The sequence below is a fragment of the Gavialis gangeticus genome, unplaced genomic scaffold, assembly GCF_001723915.1.
Source record: "Gavialis gangeticus isolate Ggan-Ray unplaced genomic scaffold, GavGan_comp1, whole genome shotgun sequence".
Lineage (NCBI taxonomy): Eukaryota > Metazoa > Chordata > Crocodylia > Gavialidae > Gavialis > Gavialis gangeticus.
This window is the reverse complement of record NW_017729032.1, coordinates 62,069,712-62,084,921: the sequence shown is the minus strand read 5'-3', so window position 1 is coordinate 62,084,921 and position 15,210 is coordinate 62,069,712. Positions and strand designations below refer to the sequence as shown.

Sequence of the window (15,210 nt, the reverse complement as noted above, 5' to 3'; positions counted from 1 at the left end):
ACCAAGTCCAACAAGGCATCCCCCCTGGTGGGGCTGTGCCCTGGCAATGGGGGGCTGCGCGGGGCAGGCAACGGTGGCAAGGAGACCCCAGTGTGGATCTCTGCTCCCTGAGGAGCCAGGTCACGCAGCAGGGATTCCCCAGCTCTTCCCAGGGGGCCGGGGCCCCTGGATCTGCACACCAGGTTTCAGTAGGTTGCTACTGCAGACTGGGGTAGCAGCAGCACTGCAGTCTTTCCAGCGCTCGGTGTGGGCAGCACCAAGCAGCTGCTGCTGTTCTCAGCCTGCAGCAGCAGCCTGCTGAAACCCACCCCCAGACTGGGGACCCGTGGCCCCTGGGAAGAGATGGGAAACTGATCAGAGAGCTGCAGGAAGCAGTCAGAAAGCTGGGGAATCGAACTGGGAGCTAGATGTCAATATCAGAGCTGCCTCTCTTTCCCCTCCCTCTGCTTAGTTTTTGTTTCCCTGCAAGCCCGGCTCCGAAACTCCAAATTCTCTGAAACATTTCCAAAACATTTTGGAGCCTTCTGATTCATTTCAAAGCTGTTTTGGAGCCTTCCATTTTGATTTGGATTTGGTGTTTCAGGCACCAAAATGTCCTGAAACACCTCCGAAATGAAACGGCTGCCAAAATTTTGCACAGCCCTAGTGCTTATCTGAAAAATGATGCTTCTCCAAGATCAGACACTGAGGGCAGACAGGTATATCATAAGGCCCTTTAAAGAATGCCTTTGCACTCCCAGGAGAGTGTTAGGTTGGTATAGGTGAAGGCTCAAAGCAACCAAACAGCTGCTTTCCCTTCCTGGCCCTAGGATTTAATGTGTGGCAAACGGTGCACTGAGACAGGAGCGGAACCTCTCCTAGGTTCATGAAGCACTGAACACCTGCATTTATTTCTGGAAAGATGGCCAAGTAGTTGTATACATTTTGAATCCTCTTTGGGTGTCAAGGCTTAAGTTAGCCTCCAAGAAAATTACCCCAAACATCTAAATAACAATAAGGCTCTAGCTGTCGAACACAAAAAGTAGTTTTGGTTTTAATGCAGTATAGAAGGAACTAAGGTGGTCAGAGGCATGCACTCCGTTACTATATACATGAAACCACCCTAGTACATGAGCACTGCTCCACCTTTGAGAACATGCAACATACTTGTTACACAGCTCTGCAACTCGATGCTAGAAGCCCTAAATCACATAAAAGTGAATGTACACAGATTGTTGAAACAAGAATGATATTCAAATAGAAAAGTGAGAGAAAATATGATGTGGGGTTAGCTCACTGAATCTACAACGTAGCGATTTTGAAAGCAATGCCTGTTGTACATGAGAGAACTCAGGTTAGGTATTCAGTGCTCTTTTTTTCTCTAAATATTTGAATTATTTGAGTTATTTGAGTTATTTGAATATTGCACCTAAACAGACTCTGGTGGAATTCAACTTTCAGTGAAAAATATGGATGATTACTTGAAACAGCCATGTCACTTAGAGGTTGCAATGGATTAGATCTAGAGCTGCAGGGATTCTTGCTCACATACACACGTGTAAAATGACTGTAAAACTTAAAATTAAGAAGGAATTTTCACGCATAGCTTATTTGACAGGACATCTTGGGGATTTTTTCACTTTCCTCTAGGGTAGGGTTTTGATATGAAAGGTTCTATACATGCACAGTGCATTGAAGTGTACTCAGTAGTTTCTGACCTACTAATAGCTACACATACTTCAATTATTATGAATTACCTTATATTGCAGTAACTTCCAGAAGGCATAATTAAATAGTGCTTTTGCCATGACATAGGTTCATTGCTATTTGCTGACAATGTTCTTGGCACTGAATTATCATTAACAGTTAATTTTTGCTATTGTTAGGTTTGCCACAGTAATTATGACCTTGATTTTTCTCTTGTCTGGCAGATGAGAGACTACAGGACTTCATGCGTGCTGTACATGAAGAGATGACTAATACTAGCCAAGGCACAGTGGTTCAGCTGGCGTGTGCCCTGTTTATACAAGCTAGTGTTCACCTCTCACCCTTTTTCATTGAGCATGCTACCCTGTGGGCCAATAGCAGTCTGCAGCAAACCAACTTCAGTGAACCTAACAGGACTGCAGCACAGATAAGCGAATGGGTCTCCAGTAACATTGGAGGTAAAACAACTAGTAAAGATGATGACAGAGGACACCACTAGATACTAGCAGGTGTATCCCAGTGTTCAATTAAGCATAATAAAGTTTAGCAATGTGCTTTATGCAGAGAGGCATGGTTTAACAATCTGAACAGAAGACTTGGAGCGAGGAGTGCCTTAGCTTCAACTCCAGCTCTGATACCAAGTCACCACTCAGCTTAGGCAAAGCTTCAGTAGGGCTGCGCAGAGGTTCATAGATCAGGCCCTTAATTGTTCAGCCTTAGTCTCCTGGGAAGTTGATATCTACTCTGCAGATATGGTCTTAGATTTGGCAAGTTAGGCCCACATTTGGTTAAAATAATTATTCTTGAGTTCACTGTGGAGAATTATCCCAGGGAGCTGTGGATTACTCACAGGAGCAAGCTTTATGGTGTCAAGAAAGTTAAGATAGCTCAGCCAAATGGCTAGAGCTAGGGACTGGGAGAGGTCACAACCCAGAAGTTAAAGTCAGATGCTAAGTCAGGGGGCAAAAGCAAGAGGCAAATCCACTTCACTGGCATGTGTTCAGGTGCCTGTGGCCAACAGCTATCTAGCCACAGGGTAAGGAGCCAAATCCTAATAGCCAGAAGACCATCCATAGTCAGAAGTCAAGGTCAGGTAGTTAGAAACCTACCAATTGCTTTCATAGATTAGCTGTGAATGAAATAGGATATCATTAACTAGAAAACTTTACACAAACATCAGCCCCAAGCATGGCAGGTAGAACATTTATCTCACCAATCAGACATGGCCACTTTTGCAGCACAGCAGAAAAATAGGTTCATAAGAGTTTTAAACAAGAGTCTAAAATATCACTTGGACCTGAGATGCAGGATTAACTCTGCAACATGCTTAATCATGTAATAGAGTGGGCTCTAATGGTGAACAAATTCCAGGCTAAAATTTCTAGCATATATCAAACATGAGGAAAGATATTTTGGAACACATGCATATGCAAAATGGAAGATAATTTATCCTCTCTCTTTCTGTGCAGATGAGGAAGCAGACAGCATATCTTTGGAGAGGGCCAGTTCACCACTTAACCAGATAGCTGTGGTGAGCACCATGTACTTCAAAAGCATGTGGCAAAAGAAATTCTCCTTCACAGACACACAGCCCTTGGCTTTTACTACAGCTGAGGGCTTCATCCTGAAAGTGCCAACAATGTACCAAACAGCTGATGTTAATTATGGTAACCATTTTAAGTGATACTGTAAACTATGGATATTATTATTTATCTATTTCAGCATTGCCCACAATGTGCAAGGTGCTGAACTGACATTGAAGAAAGCCCAATCTCAGTTTGGAGAAACTCCAAAAAAAAAAATATAATGTCTCAGGAACAAACCTTTCCTTTATAGAAGTCTTCTGTGAAAATGAGGTAGACACTGGAATCGCAGGATAAGTTAAAGCAAAAGTAGAAGCCATTCATGCTTTGGACTTGAATGTAGAAACTTGAATGTTAGATTCTGTTTTAAGGCTCAGTTCTGCTCTCACTGAAGTTGAAGATCAAGCTCCTATCAGTGGGAGCAATATTGGACCCTTATTGAGGGAAGGTCTCTCAAGTAAAAGACTAGGATTATCCTCTTGCTTTATCTGAAAAAGTGTGAGATCTCCCCACCAGGAAAACCACTTGAAGAAGGCAGAAAAAATAGTTCATATTTTAACACTTCATCCATTGGAAGGCATCTGATAAATGCAGCACACACTCTGGTACTGTTCTGCAGAGGATCACTGGATAGAAATATAAATCTTAGTGCTGTGCTGGATTTTCAAAACTAATGAGTGCTATGACCTAATAAGTAATAACCTGCTACCAAATACTTCAATATCATGACCATTAGCTATCCCTATATCAGTACCTGGGCCATTGCATATAGATAGTCACTGATGCCCAAAAGCACAAACCTCTACATTTGCAACCACAGCTCCTGCATCTGAGTAGGGAAACCTATGAAACTGAGTAAGTTTGCTATTCCATGGAGTAGAAGCCATGTTGCAACCAAGCATTTGTGCTGCAACCTACGTTTAACTCCTTCCCTGCTGACCATGGCAGAACTTGCTCCTGGAATGGCAGTAACTATTGGGATACTAGCCCTATAGTACAGCACTGCACCGGGGGTCTTATATTTCCTGAAGCTGGCACTGAAGTAGCATACAGTAAACGAAACACAGCATCCCCCCACAGTACCAAGATGGCATTTCTGGCACCCTGAAGCTCCTCTCCTAGAGCTACACCTCCAACTCTGGCCTGGCTTTCTCTTCGGGAGAAAAAAATCACAGTAAAGAGGCTGCTTTGGGAAGGGAGAGCTTAAACCAGTCTGACACTTGCTTTGAAAGGGCCATTTCCACCTTCACACATAGAGAAGCCTTTATTCATAGGCAGTTCAGGTTATTTAGCGGGCTTGCAATCTCAGCTTGCAGTGGCAAACCAAGTTATGGCCTTACCTGCCTTTGATACTAGCAGCTAATAAACCCCTCCCTGTCATTTGTAGGCCTTTGTCAGAGAAACCCACACACCACCAGAAAGCAAGAGGAGAAGTTTGTGTTTTGGGATGGAGGGCATCTAACACAACTCACTCAGGCACACAAAAGTCACTTAGGAATTCCAGCCATTTTCCTGTTTTCTAGAAGGAGCTTCTCAGTTAGGTATCCTGGAGAAAGTGCCTTTGGAATAATCACGGCCTCATCTTCTCTGTTAAAAAAGGCCATATCAATATATTCAGACTGTACATATCTTATAAACGTGTTCCAAATGCCCAGAATTACTTCCTCCAGACACATTGGCCCATTTCCCCCAGATCGCATCATTTCAAGAGTTACAATGTAGGTGATGCAGCCAGTAGCAACCAATTAATTCAGAGTCTATAAAGCCACAAAGGGTGAGCATAATTTTCTGGTCTGATCTCCTGTATATCTGAGCCCATAGAACTTCCTAGCTTTACCTGTTTGAACTATAACCTATCTGTCAGGAACCAAAAAAAAAAAAAAAATCCAGCCTGGACTTAGTAATGACTCCTATAGCCTGGTAGCTAGTAATGAGTTACTAATTTGAAAACTCACTAAATTTATGGCTTTTTTGTAAATATAGTTTTGGTAACTTTTGTCTGAATTTGACAAGTTTAAGTGCTTTGTAGTTCAATAAAGTGGCATGATCTTGAAAAGCAGCTCTAACTGTGATGTTGGCCAGTTTGGGGTAAAGTAGTTCTCAGATGAACTACTCAATTCTTTTACCCTGTCATGAGGACACGAAATTGAGGATTCACTCATTCTCAGTGAAGGGTTTTTTTTAAATTCATCAGTAAGTGTAGTTAACAAATGGTGCAGGGCTGAAAGAACTAAAGAATTAAGACACCTATTTACTCAAACAGGCATAGCAAGGATAGTCACCATGCACAAATGTACCCACACTGCCTCACCAATATGCTTCAGCCCGGACCACTGGGACTACCTTTAGCATGAGAAGGTAGCCACATACCTATAGTTCATTGGACTGTCCTTTGAGACAATTACTAAGGGTGCTGGGCTTTGTCATTTTTGTTGCTGCTGACATGTGATGTGGACATTTGTCTGATAGGAAGGGTATTGAGATGATCAACTCAACTTATGTCAACAATAATAATGTTGAGTTATTAGCAACCTGATCCACACTCAAGCTCATGACTTGGTGGTGAAATACTCTGTATCCTCAGAACTGTCTTTTTCCTTGAGTGATGGGTTAAGGATTATGTTCTCAAACCTGCAGGTCAGTTCCACACAGCATCTCTGGAGCAGTTCAGTGTCGTCGAATTGCCTTATCTGGGAGAGACAGTCAGCATGTTTGTGGTGCTTCCCAGTGACCGAAGAACATCTCTATCCCACATTGAGTCACATCTCTCAGCTAAAACTATCACCCTCTGGGCAACTAATCTGAAGAGAATAAAAATGGATATTTTTCTGCCTAGGTATGTGACTTTACACTTCTTCAAGGGTGTGCCTATACTCTTACCTTCTGTTTTAAGAGTTGTGTGTATGGTACTGCTGACACGATTACAGATGTAGAGGGCATGTCTTCTAGTGGAATACTTTCTTCTCTTCGCTACTCATCACATCATCATGAGGCAAGCAAGCCCTAACCTATCTTGATCCAAGAAGCAGAGATGTCTAGGGAATTCAAAACACTAAGCTATTTGGTAGGGTATAGCTATAACTATAGTCCCTCCCTATATTTAAACAGTTAGTATGAGGTACAATAAACATTTAAGCTAAGTACAGACAGTCGAAAAGCCTGAGGCTGAATTAGTTCAATCTTTACAGTTTAGTCTGAACCATGCAGATTGAACTAAAAAGCAAGTGAACAGACATTCACTCTTGTTTCTGGAAATGCAGCCACATGCCTGCAGTGGCTCAGGGGAGAAGCTGGGGGGCGCTAGAGCACACCTCCCAGCCTGCCAGCCACTGCCAAAGAGAAGGGAGGGAAGCTGGGAAAGAGGCCCTCCAGAGGCTTTTCTGCCACTCCCTACTTGAGCTGAGGGTGGGGGCATGGCCAGGCCCCTGCCAGCCTGCTGAGTATGATGGGGGGAGGTTTAAACCCCACCCTGGCCTGCATGGACCCCAGCCAGCCTGTGCTGGAGGAGCAGCAGGGGTGGGGGGGAAGCAGCCCCCTCCACTTCTCTGCCAGCCTGGCCAGGATATGGCCATACTCTTCCCTCCCCCTCTCCACTGCCTCCACTTGAGCTGGGAGCAGGGGAAAAGCCTGTCAGGGGTTGCTCCACCCCCACCAGGCAGACCCTGGCTGGGGTCCCTTGCAGGCAGCTGGAGAGGTTTAAACCCCCCTCCCTCAGCATGCCAGCTCAGGCTGGCATCTGGCCATGTCCTCTGCTCTCCGCTCAAGGAGAGAGTGGGGAAAAGCCTGTGAGGGGCTGCTCCACCCCTGCCAGGCAGACCCTGACTCAGGACTGGAGCCAGGTTTCCCCACCCACCCCCTTCTCAGCCAGCCAGAGCAGTGATAGTACTCCAGCTGAGGGGCAGGGCCAACCCTGCTCCATGGGAACAGACTGCAAAGCAGCCCAGGATGCTGGGGGGCTGTGAGTTAACTCGAACTGGGAAGGGGTCTGGGACAGAAGTTCCATAAACCAGTTTGACCTAAGTCAGTTCAGTCTGATACTACACCAACCAGGTTTAAACCTGTTTCAGTCGTTTTAAAAGTGGTTTAAGCGCACTGAACTTCTGTTGTGACATATTTTTAACCAGTTTTCGATCACTTAAACTGGTTTGTGTGTAAATTCTGTCCCTAGACTCCAGCCAGCCAGGCTCTGGTTTTGGGTAGCGCACACTGCTACTTGTGCCCCCCTCACCGTGCTGCAAAGTAGCAGTATGAGGAAAGCCTGCATGTGCAGTGTGTGGCACCACAGACATGCCACATACTGTATGTCTGCACTCCTCTCAATGCGGCCAAAAAGCTACAAAGGAGGTGGGGGGGAGAAGGGAACCCTCTTTCTGCATATTCTTGCATTTCCTGGCTTTGAAGAACAATCTTTAAAAAAATACTTTATTTTATAACATAGTTGTAAATTACAAGGCTGAAGTCAAGCGCAGAAACTATCTTCAAGCTTGGAATTTCCTCCATACACAGGACAATCTTGTATTTTCCCTTTTGCACTCTAGTACCATTTCTTGAATAGTACTTGCACTATTTCAGGAACATGCATGTAATCTGACAGCATTTTTTCAACAGATGTTCAAATTAATAGCATAGCAGGATGAATCACACAATACATCTCGATGCAGCTGAGAAAGGGCATTTCCTAAATGTAACCAGTTCACTGATCAGCATGAAACAGATCTGTTAATACTTCCAGAAATACATTCCTAGTGTTAACAAGTATTGAAAAAAATGTTTGATGCATTAATATTCTTTTTCTAAGATAATATTTTGCAGATGTGTCCCTAGGGTCCTTATCTATAAGCAAATATATTATGCTTTTATAAAGAACAAAGCACCAAAAGCAGAAAATGTAAAGTTCATCTGTCCAGAAGATTGAGAGGTGACTTGATTACAGTATCCAAAAGGGAGAAAATAGTGGTCTCTTCCAAAGGACCCTTTAATCTTGTAGAGAAAGGCATCACAAGAACCATTGGCTAAAAAGTGAAGCCAGACATGATTAAAATTGAGAGTGATTAACCACTAGAACAAACTACCAAGGGAAGAGGTGAATACTCCATCTTTTATGTTTTCAAATGAAGACTGAATGCCTTCCTGGAAGAAACGCTTTAGCCAAATACAAATTGCTGGTCTTATATATGGAAAACTGAGGGAAGTGTAAGGGCCCATGACATACAGAAAGTTAGATGAGATGATTAAATGGTTTGTTCTGGCCTTCCACTCTCTGAAGCTATGAATTGTATATTTAAAGAAAATCTGCTGTGTTCATTTTAGATTCAGCATTCAAAGCCACTTTGACCTAAAATGGATTTTACCCATGTTGGGAATAACAGATATTTTTGATCCATCTGAGGCTGATTTTAAAGGTATTTCAGGTAAGAACACTTCTTATATAAGACTTAATTATTGAATGTATGGATTTGTTGTAAACTTGTGTGTCATTTCAATGATTCAACAGAGCTGAGCCTTTGGTAATTAATTATACTTCTTGTTCTATGAAAACCACAATCCAGGTTCTATTGATTTACTGTAATACTGAAGCTTCTGTTTCAAACTGTGATTAGGATAAGCAAAATCTGATAAGGAAAGATTTTGAGAGATTAAGTCAGTGAGAATGCACATTACTAGCCACAGTATGTGTGGTTAGGCACAACCTGAAGCCTGGAAAAATTGTTGTAGCTCATGCTCATACTATAGTCCTAAATAGTTACTGAATATAATGCTACATTTAGGTCATGACCAGACAAGCGTGGCCGTGCAGTACATAGTGCCTTACACATGTCTGCAGCACCACATACCTCACATTCAGCTGTTGTCTGTGATGCAAGGGAGCAGTGCAGGGGTTTAATTTGGCCCCTGAATATCCAGGGGTCAAAAAATGCAGAGCAGCACATGCTGATTAAAACCAGAACCTGGCCGGTCAGAGCCATGCTCCAGCTGCCAGCCAGGCTCTGAGCAGCAGGATTGCTGCTGCTGCAGCCCCAGAAGCCCCCCAGGATCCCAGGTAAGGCTGCTGCGGTCAGCACAGTGCTGGCCCCAACCTCCCCTACTCCACCCGGGGTAACTTGCCACATGCACCACAGGGCACGTGGAAAAATCTTGCTGACTACCAGAATTAGTGGAGGGACACTCAAACCACTGATGATGGCTTACAAATAGGGTTCAGTATTCAACTCAGTGGTATAGTGGGTGTATAATCACAAAGAAGGAAAAAATAAGAAGGAAAGACTGCCATTTCACCCAATAGTTCACCCCAAGTGTTCCAAAGCTGCATTAAAGTACAGAAACACAAATTGAACCCAATTCCCTTTGTCTTAAACCTATGAAAATGCTTTTTAACTTAAAGGAGATTTTTTAAAAAGGCAACAGGGTCAGATTCTGAAGCCATAATAGTGCAAATACAATTCCAGTGGTGTGTAATGAGCAGAGTTTCTCCATAATACTGATGGAACTGCAATCAGAATCTGGCCCATGTTATGTGACTAATCAAGCTGAATGGCAACTTGAATAGTGTATTATGCCTTCAACTGAAGGACCAGACAACACTTTCATACTAGTATAACCCAAGCTTACAGAAATGTGAAAAAAATAAAGGCACACAATATGCAAATCTATACTGATTTAACCTTATAGAGTGTGGTGTACAGTTACCTTGGGAAAAGTCAGGGGTAAAGCTACACCAGTATAAATACCAAACTGTGGATTATGCATCCACAATTATCCCAGGGTACTGGTTTGCTGAATGCAAACAGACTATTAGCAGCTCCCCTGTTATCCAGAGGCAAGCTATTGTAGTAGCAGTGCTCACAGGGGCAACTGCCTTGCAAGAGCTAGTCACTTCTCTTCTCCAGATAGTAGTGTACACTGAGGTTCTAGGATCCACCTTAGCCATCAACTGACTCATCTACAACTCTTTACTTGACCTGTGGGAGCGATCATCCTCATCTATGAGGGATCACTGCTGCCACCAAGTGCAACTAGGGCAGGGAAGCCACCCCATGCACCAACTTTGAGGGAGGGATAAGAAGGGGCTCAGAAATTATTGCTGCCCCTGTGTTGTAGCTGCTTTGGACACTTGATTGTGTTATGACCCTGGCTCCAGACACAGGTATAAGTTACATTGGAGTATAAAACCTGTCACCTACATTGGTGTTAACATGTCATTTGTCAAGGCCATCACTTTAGCAGTCACAGAATCCTTGGGATAGGCATGGCAAAGGAGAGGTTAAGTGATTTGTTTAAGGTCATACTGCAAACCAGTTCCAGGAAGGGGAGCAGGAATTAGGACTCAGCCTCCTGTTCTTACTAAACTTTCTGCTTGATGTTCTTATTAACTTCTACCCCTCTGTAGGGTAGGCAGGTGATTTTTATGCTAGGTTCTCTTCCTCAGTTATTCACTGTTGCTATTAAAGTGAGAAAATAATTCTTCAGCAGTCGTGACAGTGAAACTTTTCCAGGAGATGTGCTTTCCAAATTGACACAGGAGGACACTAAGACTATATAAAAAAGTCACTAAAATAGTAAAATCAACTCATGCTCAGCATGAGTTTTTCTTTACTCCTCTGCCTTTCTGAAGGAAATTTACTTGAACATTATGGAAGGAAAGGACCAATTGAAGACATTTATAATGGAAGGAAAGCTGTTGTTACCTATAGCATAGCTTGTATTTAGCAGGTAGATATTACATTCTTTTTATGCTCTTACAATAACATTCATGAAAAACTAGTCTTCCTATAAAAACAGACCCTCATTATGCAAAGGAATTAAATCATTTTGATTAGATAACAATTATTAAGAGACAAGAGGAAGGATTGCAATATTTTACATACAACATTCATAGTTTTTGTGGAAAGCAGCAGAAAATTTCCAGTATGGTATACATCATGTTACATCAAATAACATTAGACCACAAAACCTGCAATTAGTAGCTCTCTACCCACCAGCTATTATTTATTGCATCTATACAAGCTGATAGCAGAGTGAACATAAAGCTGGTACAAGCATAGTTGGAACTGTAACTGTGACACTTGAATACTCTAAAAAGTCACCCATGAACTAAACAGAGTAAGGTTCAGACAGGAGTGTAAACTATTTATAGGATGCCTTTCAAAATTATATTTATAGAACTAATGCAACATCTTTGATAAACAATACATCCTATCACACCAAGGGAAGAGGAATGGGCTAATTGATCTAGTATATCATAGAATCATAAGGCTGGAAGGAACCCTGAAGGATCATCAGGTCCAACCGCCTGCATGAGCAGGAAAGACATCTGGGGTCAGGTGACCCCAGCCAGGTGACTGTCCAGTCTTTTCCTGAAGACCTCTAGGGTAGATGATTGCACCACCTCTGGGGGGAGCTTGTTCCATAGTCTGGACGCCCTAGCTGCTAGGAAGTTTTTCCTAATGTTCAGCCTGAAACTATCTTCCAGGAATTTGTGACCGTTGTTTCTAGTTTTATCCCAGGGTGCCCTAGTGAACAGTTGTTCACCGAGCCCCCGATGTACGCCTCTGACAGCAGTAAGCCTCAATCAGGTCCCCTCTCAGCCTTCTTTTCTCCAGGCTGAAGAGTCCGAGATCCCTCGGCCTCTCCTCGCATGGCTTGCCACGTGAGTCTCCCATCGTACGGGTGGCCCTTCTCTGGAGCTTCAGCACATCTTTGTTGAAGTGCGGTGCCCAGAACTGGATGCAATACTCCAGCTGCAGCTGCACCAATATTGAGTAAAGCACAAGAATCGCTTCTTTGGTTTTACTGGAGATGCATTGTTTGATGCACGCCACAGTTTTATTGCAGCTACTGCATTGCATTGCTGGATCAATATTCATGCTGGGGTCTATTGTTACTACTAGATCCTTTTCATTTGTAGTGCTGGTCAGGTTAGCGATGCCCAGCCTGTAGGTGTGCTGGGAGTTCTTCCTTCCCAGATGCAGCACTTTGCATTTCTCTACATTGGACCTTATCTGGTTCCGTTCTGCCCAACATGCCAGCCTGTCTAGGTCTGCTTGTGTCTGCAGCTTATCTGCAGGTGTGTCTGCACAACCCCATATCTTGGTTTCATCCACAAACTTGGCCAATGGGCTTTTCACTTTTGATATAATGATTAAAACAAACTTCCCAAGCTACCCTGAATGAAATGTATAGTAACTAGAGGGTTATATAAGCAGCACAGATATTACAAAGGGCAACGGAATGAGAAAGCAGCTAAAAAAAAGAGTTTTAATGTTTTTAAACAGTTGTGTTGTTTTTACCATGGGAAACAGGTAATAACTTTTAATACTCACTTTTTGTCTGTTTGTTAGAGCAAGGCAATCTTTACGTTTCAGAAGCTATTCACAAAGCAAAGATTGAAATTGAAGAAGATGGTACAAATGCATCAGGAGCTACAGGTAAATCAGATGCACACACTTTAATGAGCTTGCAGATCAGCACCATCTCACAGCTGCAGCAAACATTGAAGGCCCAGATTCAGCAAAACACACAAATATGTGCTTAGCAACAATTCTAAGTTAAATATGCACCCATGTAATTTCCTGAATGGGGAGACAGCAAAAACCAACCAGCTACTTGTTAAATTAATGAGCATGGAAGAACCACTATTGTCTGTCTCTCACACTGTACATATATAGTGTATAAATATACACACAAACATACCAACAAATTTTACCTGTTGTACAGGAATTATTTATTTTTTTTAAAGGCAACTGACCTTTGAACTTTTCTTACTGGTCAGGAAGGAGATTTTTTTGGTTCAATTTTTGGAAGAAAAGTACCACAGCAATTTTAATTTGAAGGGTTTGAAGTTACAGCCAGCTCTGTGCATGCTTTGTGGGCTTAATTTCTCAGATACTCTTTTGGAGCTTCAAATTCTATGTACAAGTTTCTGGCAGCAGATGTAATTTTACATAAAAAGAGGACTTCTGTGCAAAATGCCAGCTTCCAACATAGACTGGTTCTAATGAACTTGTGTGTCATATTCTTTTTTCCCCCACTGACATGTCATATACTTTTCCCTCCCTTTTTTAAAACTAAGCACATTTAAATCCAGAACCCTGCATTAATACTCTCTATTCAGAAACTAAGTAGGTTTAAATGGGGAAATATGAAAGTAGCTAACCCAGTTCCTCCACCCCTTTGTATCACAAGGACATTCTGGGATTCTCCTGTATATGGAAATTTTGAGGTGCTACTGAGGTCAGTCTTCTATATGCCACCTGCTCTATCTTGGCATAGTTTTTGGTGCACGCTGCCCCTTACTGATCTGTGGAATAAGGTGTTTCAGTTTGTGCCAAAGGCTGAATTGACCTCATCTTAGGCAGATGAGGACAGAAGTTGACTGAAGTCATTTTTGTCCACTCTGTTCATCTTAAGTCCTGTTTTGAACACAGCTCAATTCCCTATTTTATCCAATATTTCTCCAGCAGCAGCATCATAGGGATGATGGTGATACACATGGGAACATGTGTGTGTGTTACATAGTTTGCATGTAACATGGCTAAATTAATTTTGCTGTGGGGCTAGACAGTAGTTTGACTTTTTATCATTAGTGGTGCAGTAACATTCCTGCTATGTTTCTGATCAAAAAACTCATATAGGAGAAACTAATTTAAAATTACTTCAAGTGTTCACAACCTAAAGAGGAAGCATTGTGGCTAGCAGTAGACAGAACACCAGGTCCTTATCTCATTTCAGTCCATAACAAAACTCCAGTAACTTCATTGGGACCAGGCCCATACAAACTGTTCTGCACCAAAAATATTTTTGGGAAAGAATAGAAAAATGGGAAAAGATTTGCCAAAGAAAGATTGCAGTAAGAGTGCAAAAAAGCTAGTAACAGTATACGTACAAACTTAGCACTGCACATATTCAGGCAAGTACCTTCTAGTCTCCACTGAAGTCTTTGATGTCCCAACTAGACTAATCTGGACAGTAGTAGAAAAGAACAGTGAAAAAAGCCACTTTCTCCTCTCCCTAACGAAACTCTTCCTTAGCAATGTTTGCGGCTTTTTCTTTTGCTTCCCTTCTCCATCACTGACACTCCCCAATCATGTTAACACAGTTTACCGGCTGCATGCACATCTACCTCTGCTTACTTCAAAACCTGTAAGTTCAGTAACATATTGACGTATTGAAAAGAAAATTTTCAATTTTTTTTTTTTTTTTAAGAAGTGCAGAAATAGTGCCTAGCAAGCTAGTTATTTAATTTTGTTAACATTTATCTTTGATTACATTTCTATATTTTTGGAGGAGCTTTAATCCTAAAGAAATCCACAGATATTAATGTTTGGCCAATATACTAGTAACACCACTTAGCAATATAGAAATTTCATTGGGAAATTGTAGTTCAACAAAAGGATCTTACTTTATGGATATTTTAGGTCTATCATAATGTAAGAAATTTGCATTGATACATTTTAAAAAATCCCTGAACTTTTGAGAAGCCTGATGTTTTTGTACAAAATACCAGCTACTAACCCTAAGACACTGGATGGAAATTCAGGAGATTGAGGTTTGGTTTTGATTTCTGCTATGCAGCTTCCAGAATACCTCATCCGTGTCTATAGTTCCTATCTGAAAATCAGGAATAATTTCTCTTTTACTTGTCTACATATCGTAAACTCTGTAAAATAAATAACTAAGCCTTGGCATATGTAGGTTGTTAGGAATTGGTCATGTGGTGCAGGAAAGTGGCGTGGCCAGGAGTTAGGACTCTAGCAAGAAAAAAAAGGCAGTGCTCCCTCTAGCACTGTTCACTGCACTGTATTCTTTATGTAATACAGCCTGGCAAAATTTTCCCTGCTTATATATACAGTATATGGGAATTTTACTATCAGATAAATTGAATCTTAGTTTCACTTGTACAGTGAGGGAAAATTAATAGTTCAGTGGCTAGGACGGTAAAAAT

General features: G+C 42.1%; 1 protein-coding gene across 4 annotated transcripts in view; it reads left to right on the top strand.

Moving 5' to 3' along the window:
* The window catches only part of SERPINE3 (serpin family E member 3), a 40,054-nt gene that overhangs the window by 22,293 nt on the left and 2,551 nt on the right, over positions 1-15,210 (top strand). For all 4 annotated transcript variants that reach the window (XM_019524543.1, XM_019524544.1, XM_019524542.1 and 1 more), the window contains exons 3-7: positions 1,911-2,144; positions 3,156-3,353; positions 5,907-6,105; positions 8,580-8,680; positions 12,608-12,694. In XM_019524543.1, coding sequence (XP_019380088.1) covers positions 1,911-2,144; positions 3,156-3,353; positions 5,907-6,105; positions 8,580-8,680; positions 12,608-12,694 — 819 coding nt within the window. The remainder of the gene's footprint in view (positions 1-1,910; positions 2,145-3,155; positions 3,354-5,906; positions 6,106-8,579; positions 8,681-12,607; positions 12,695-15,210) is intronic.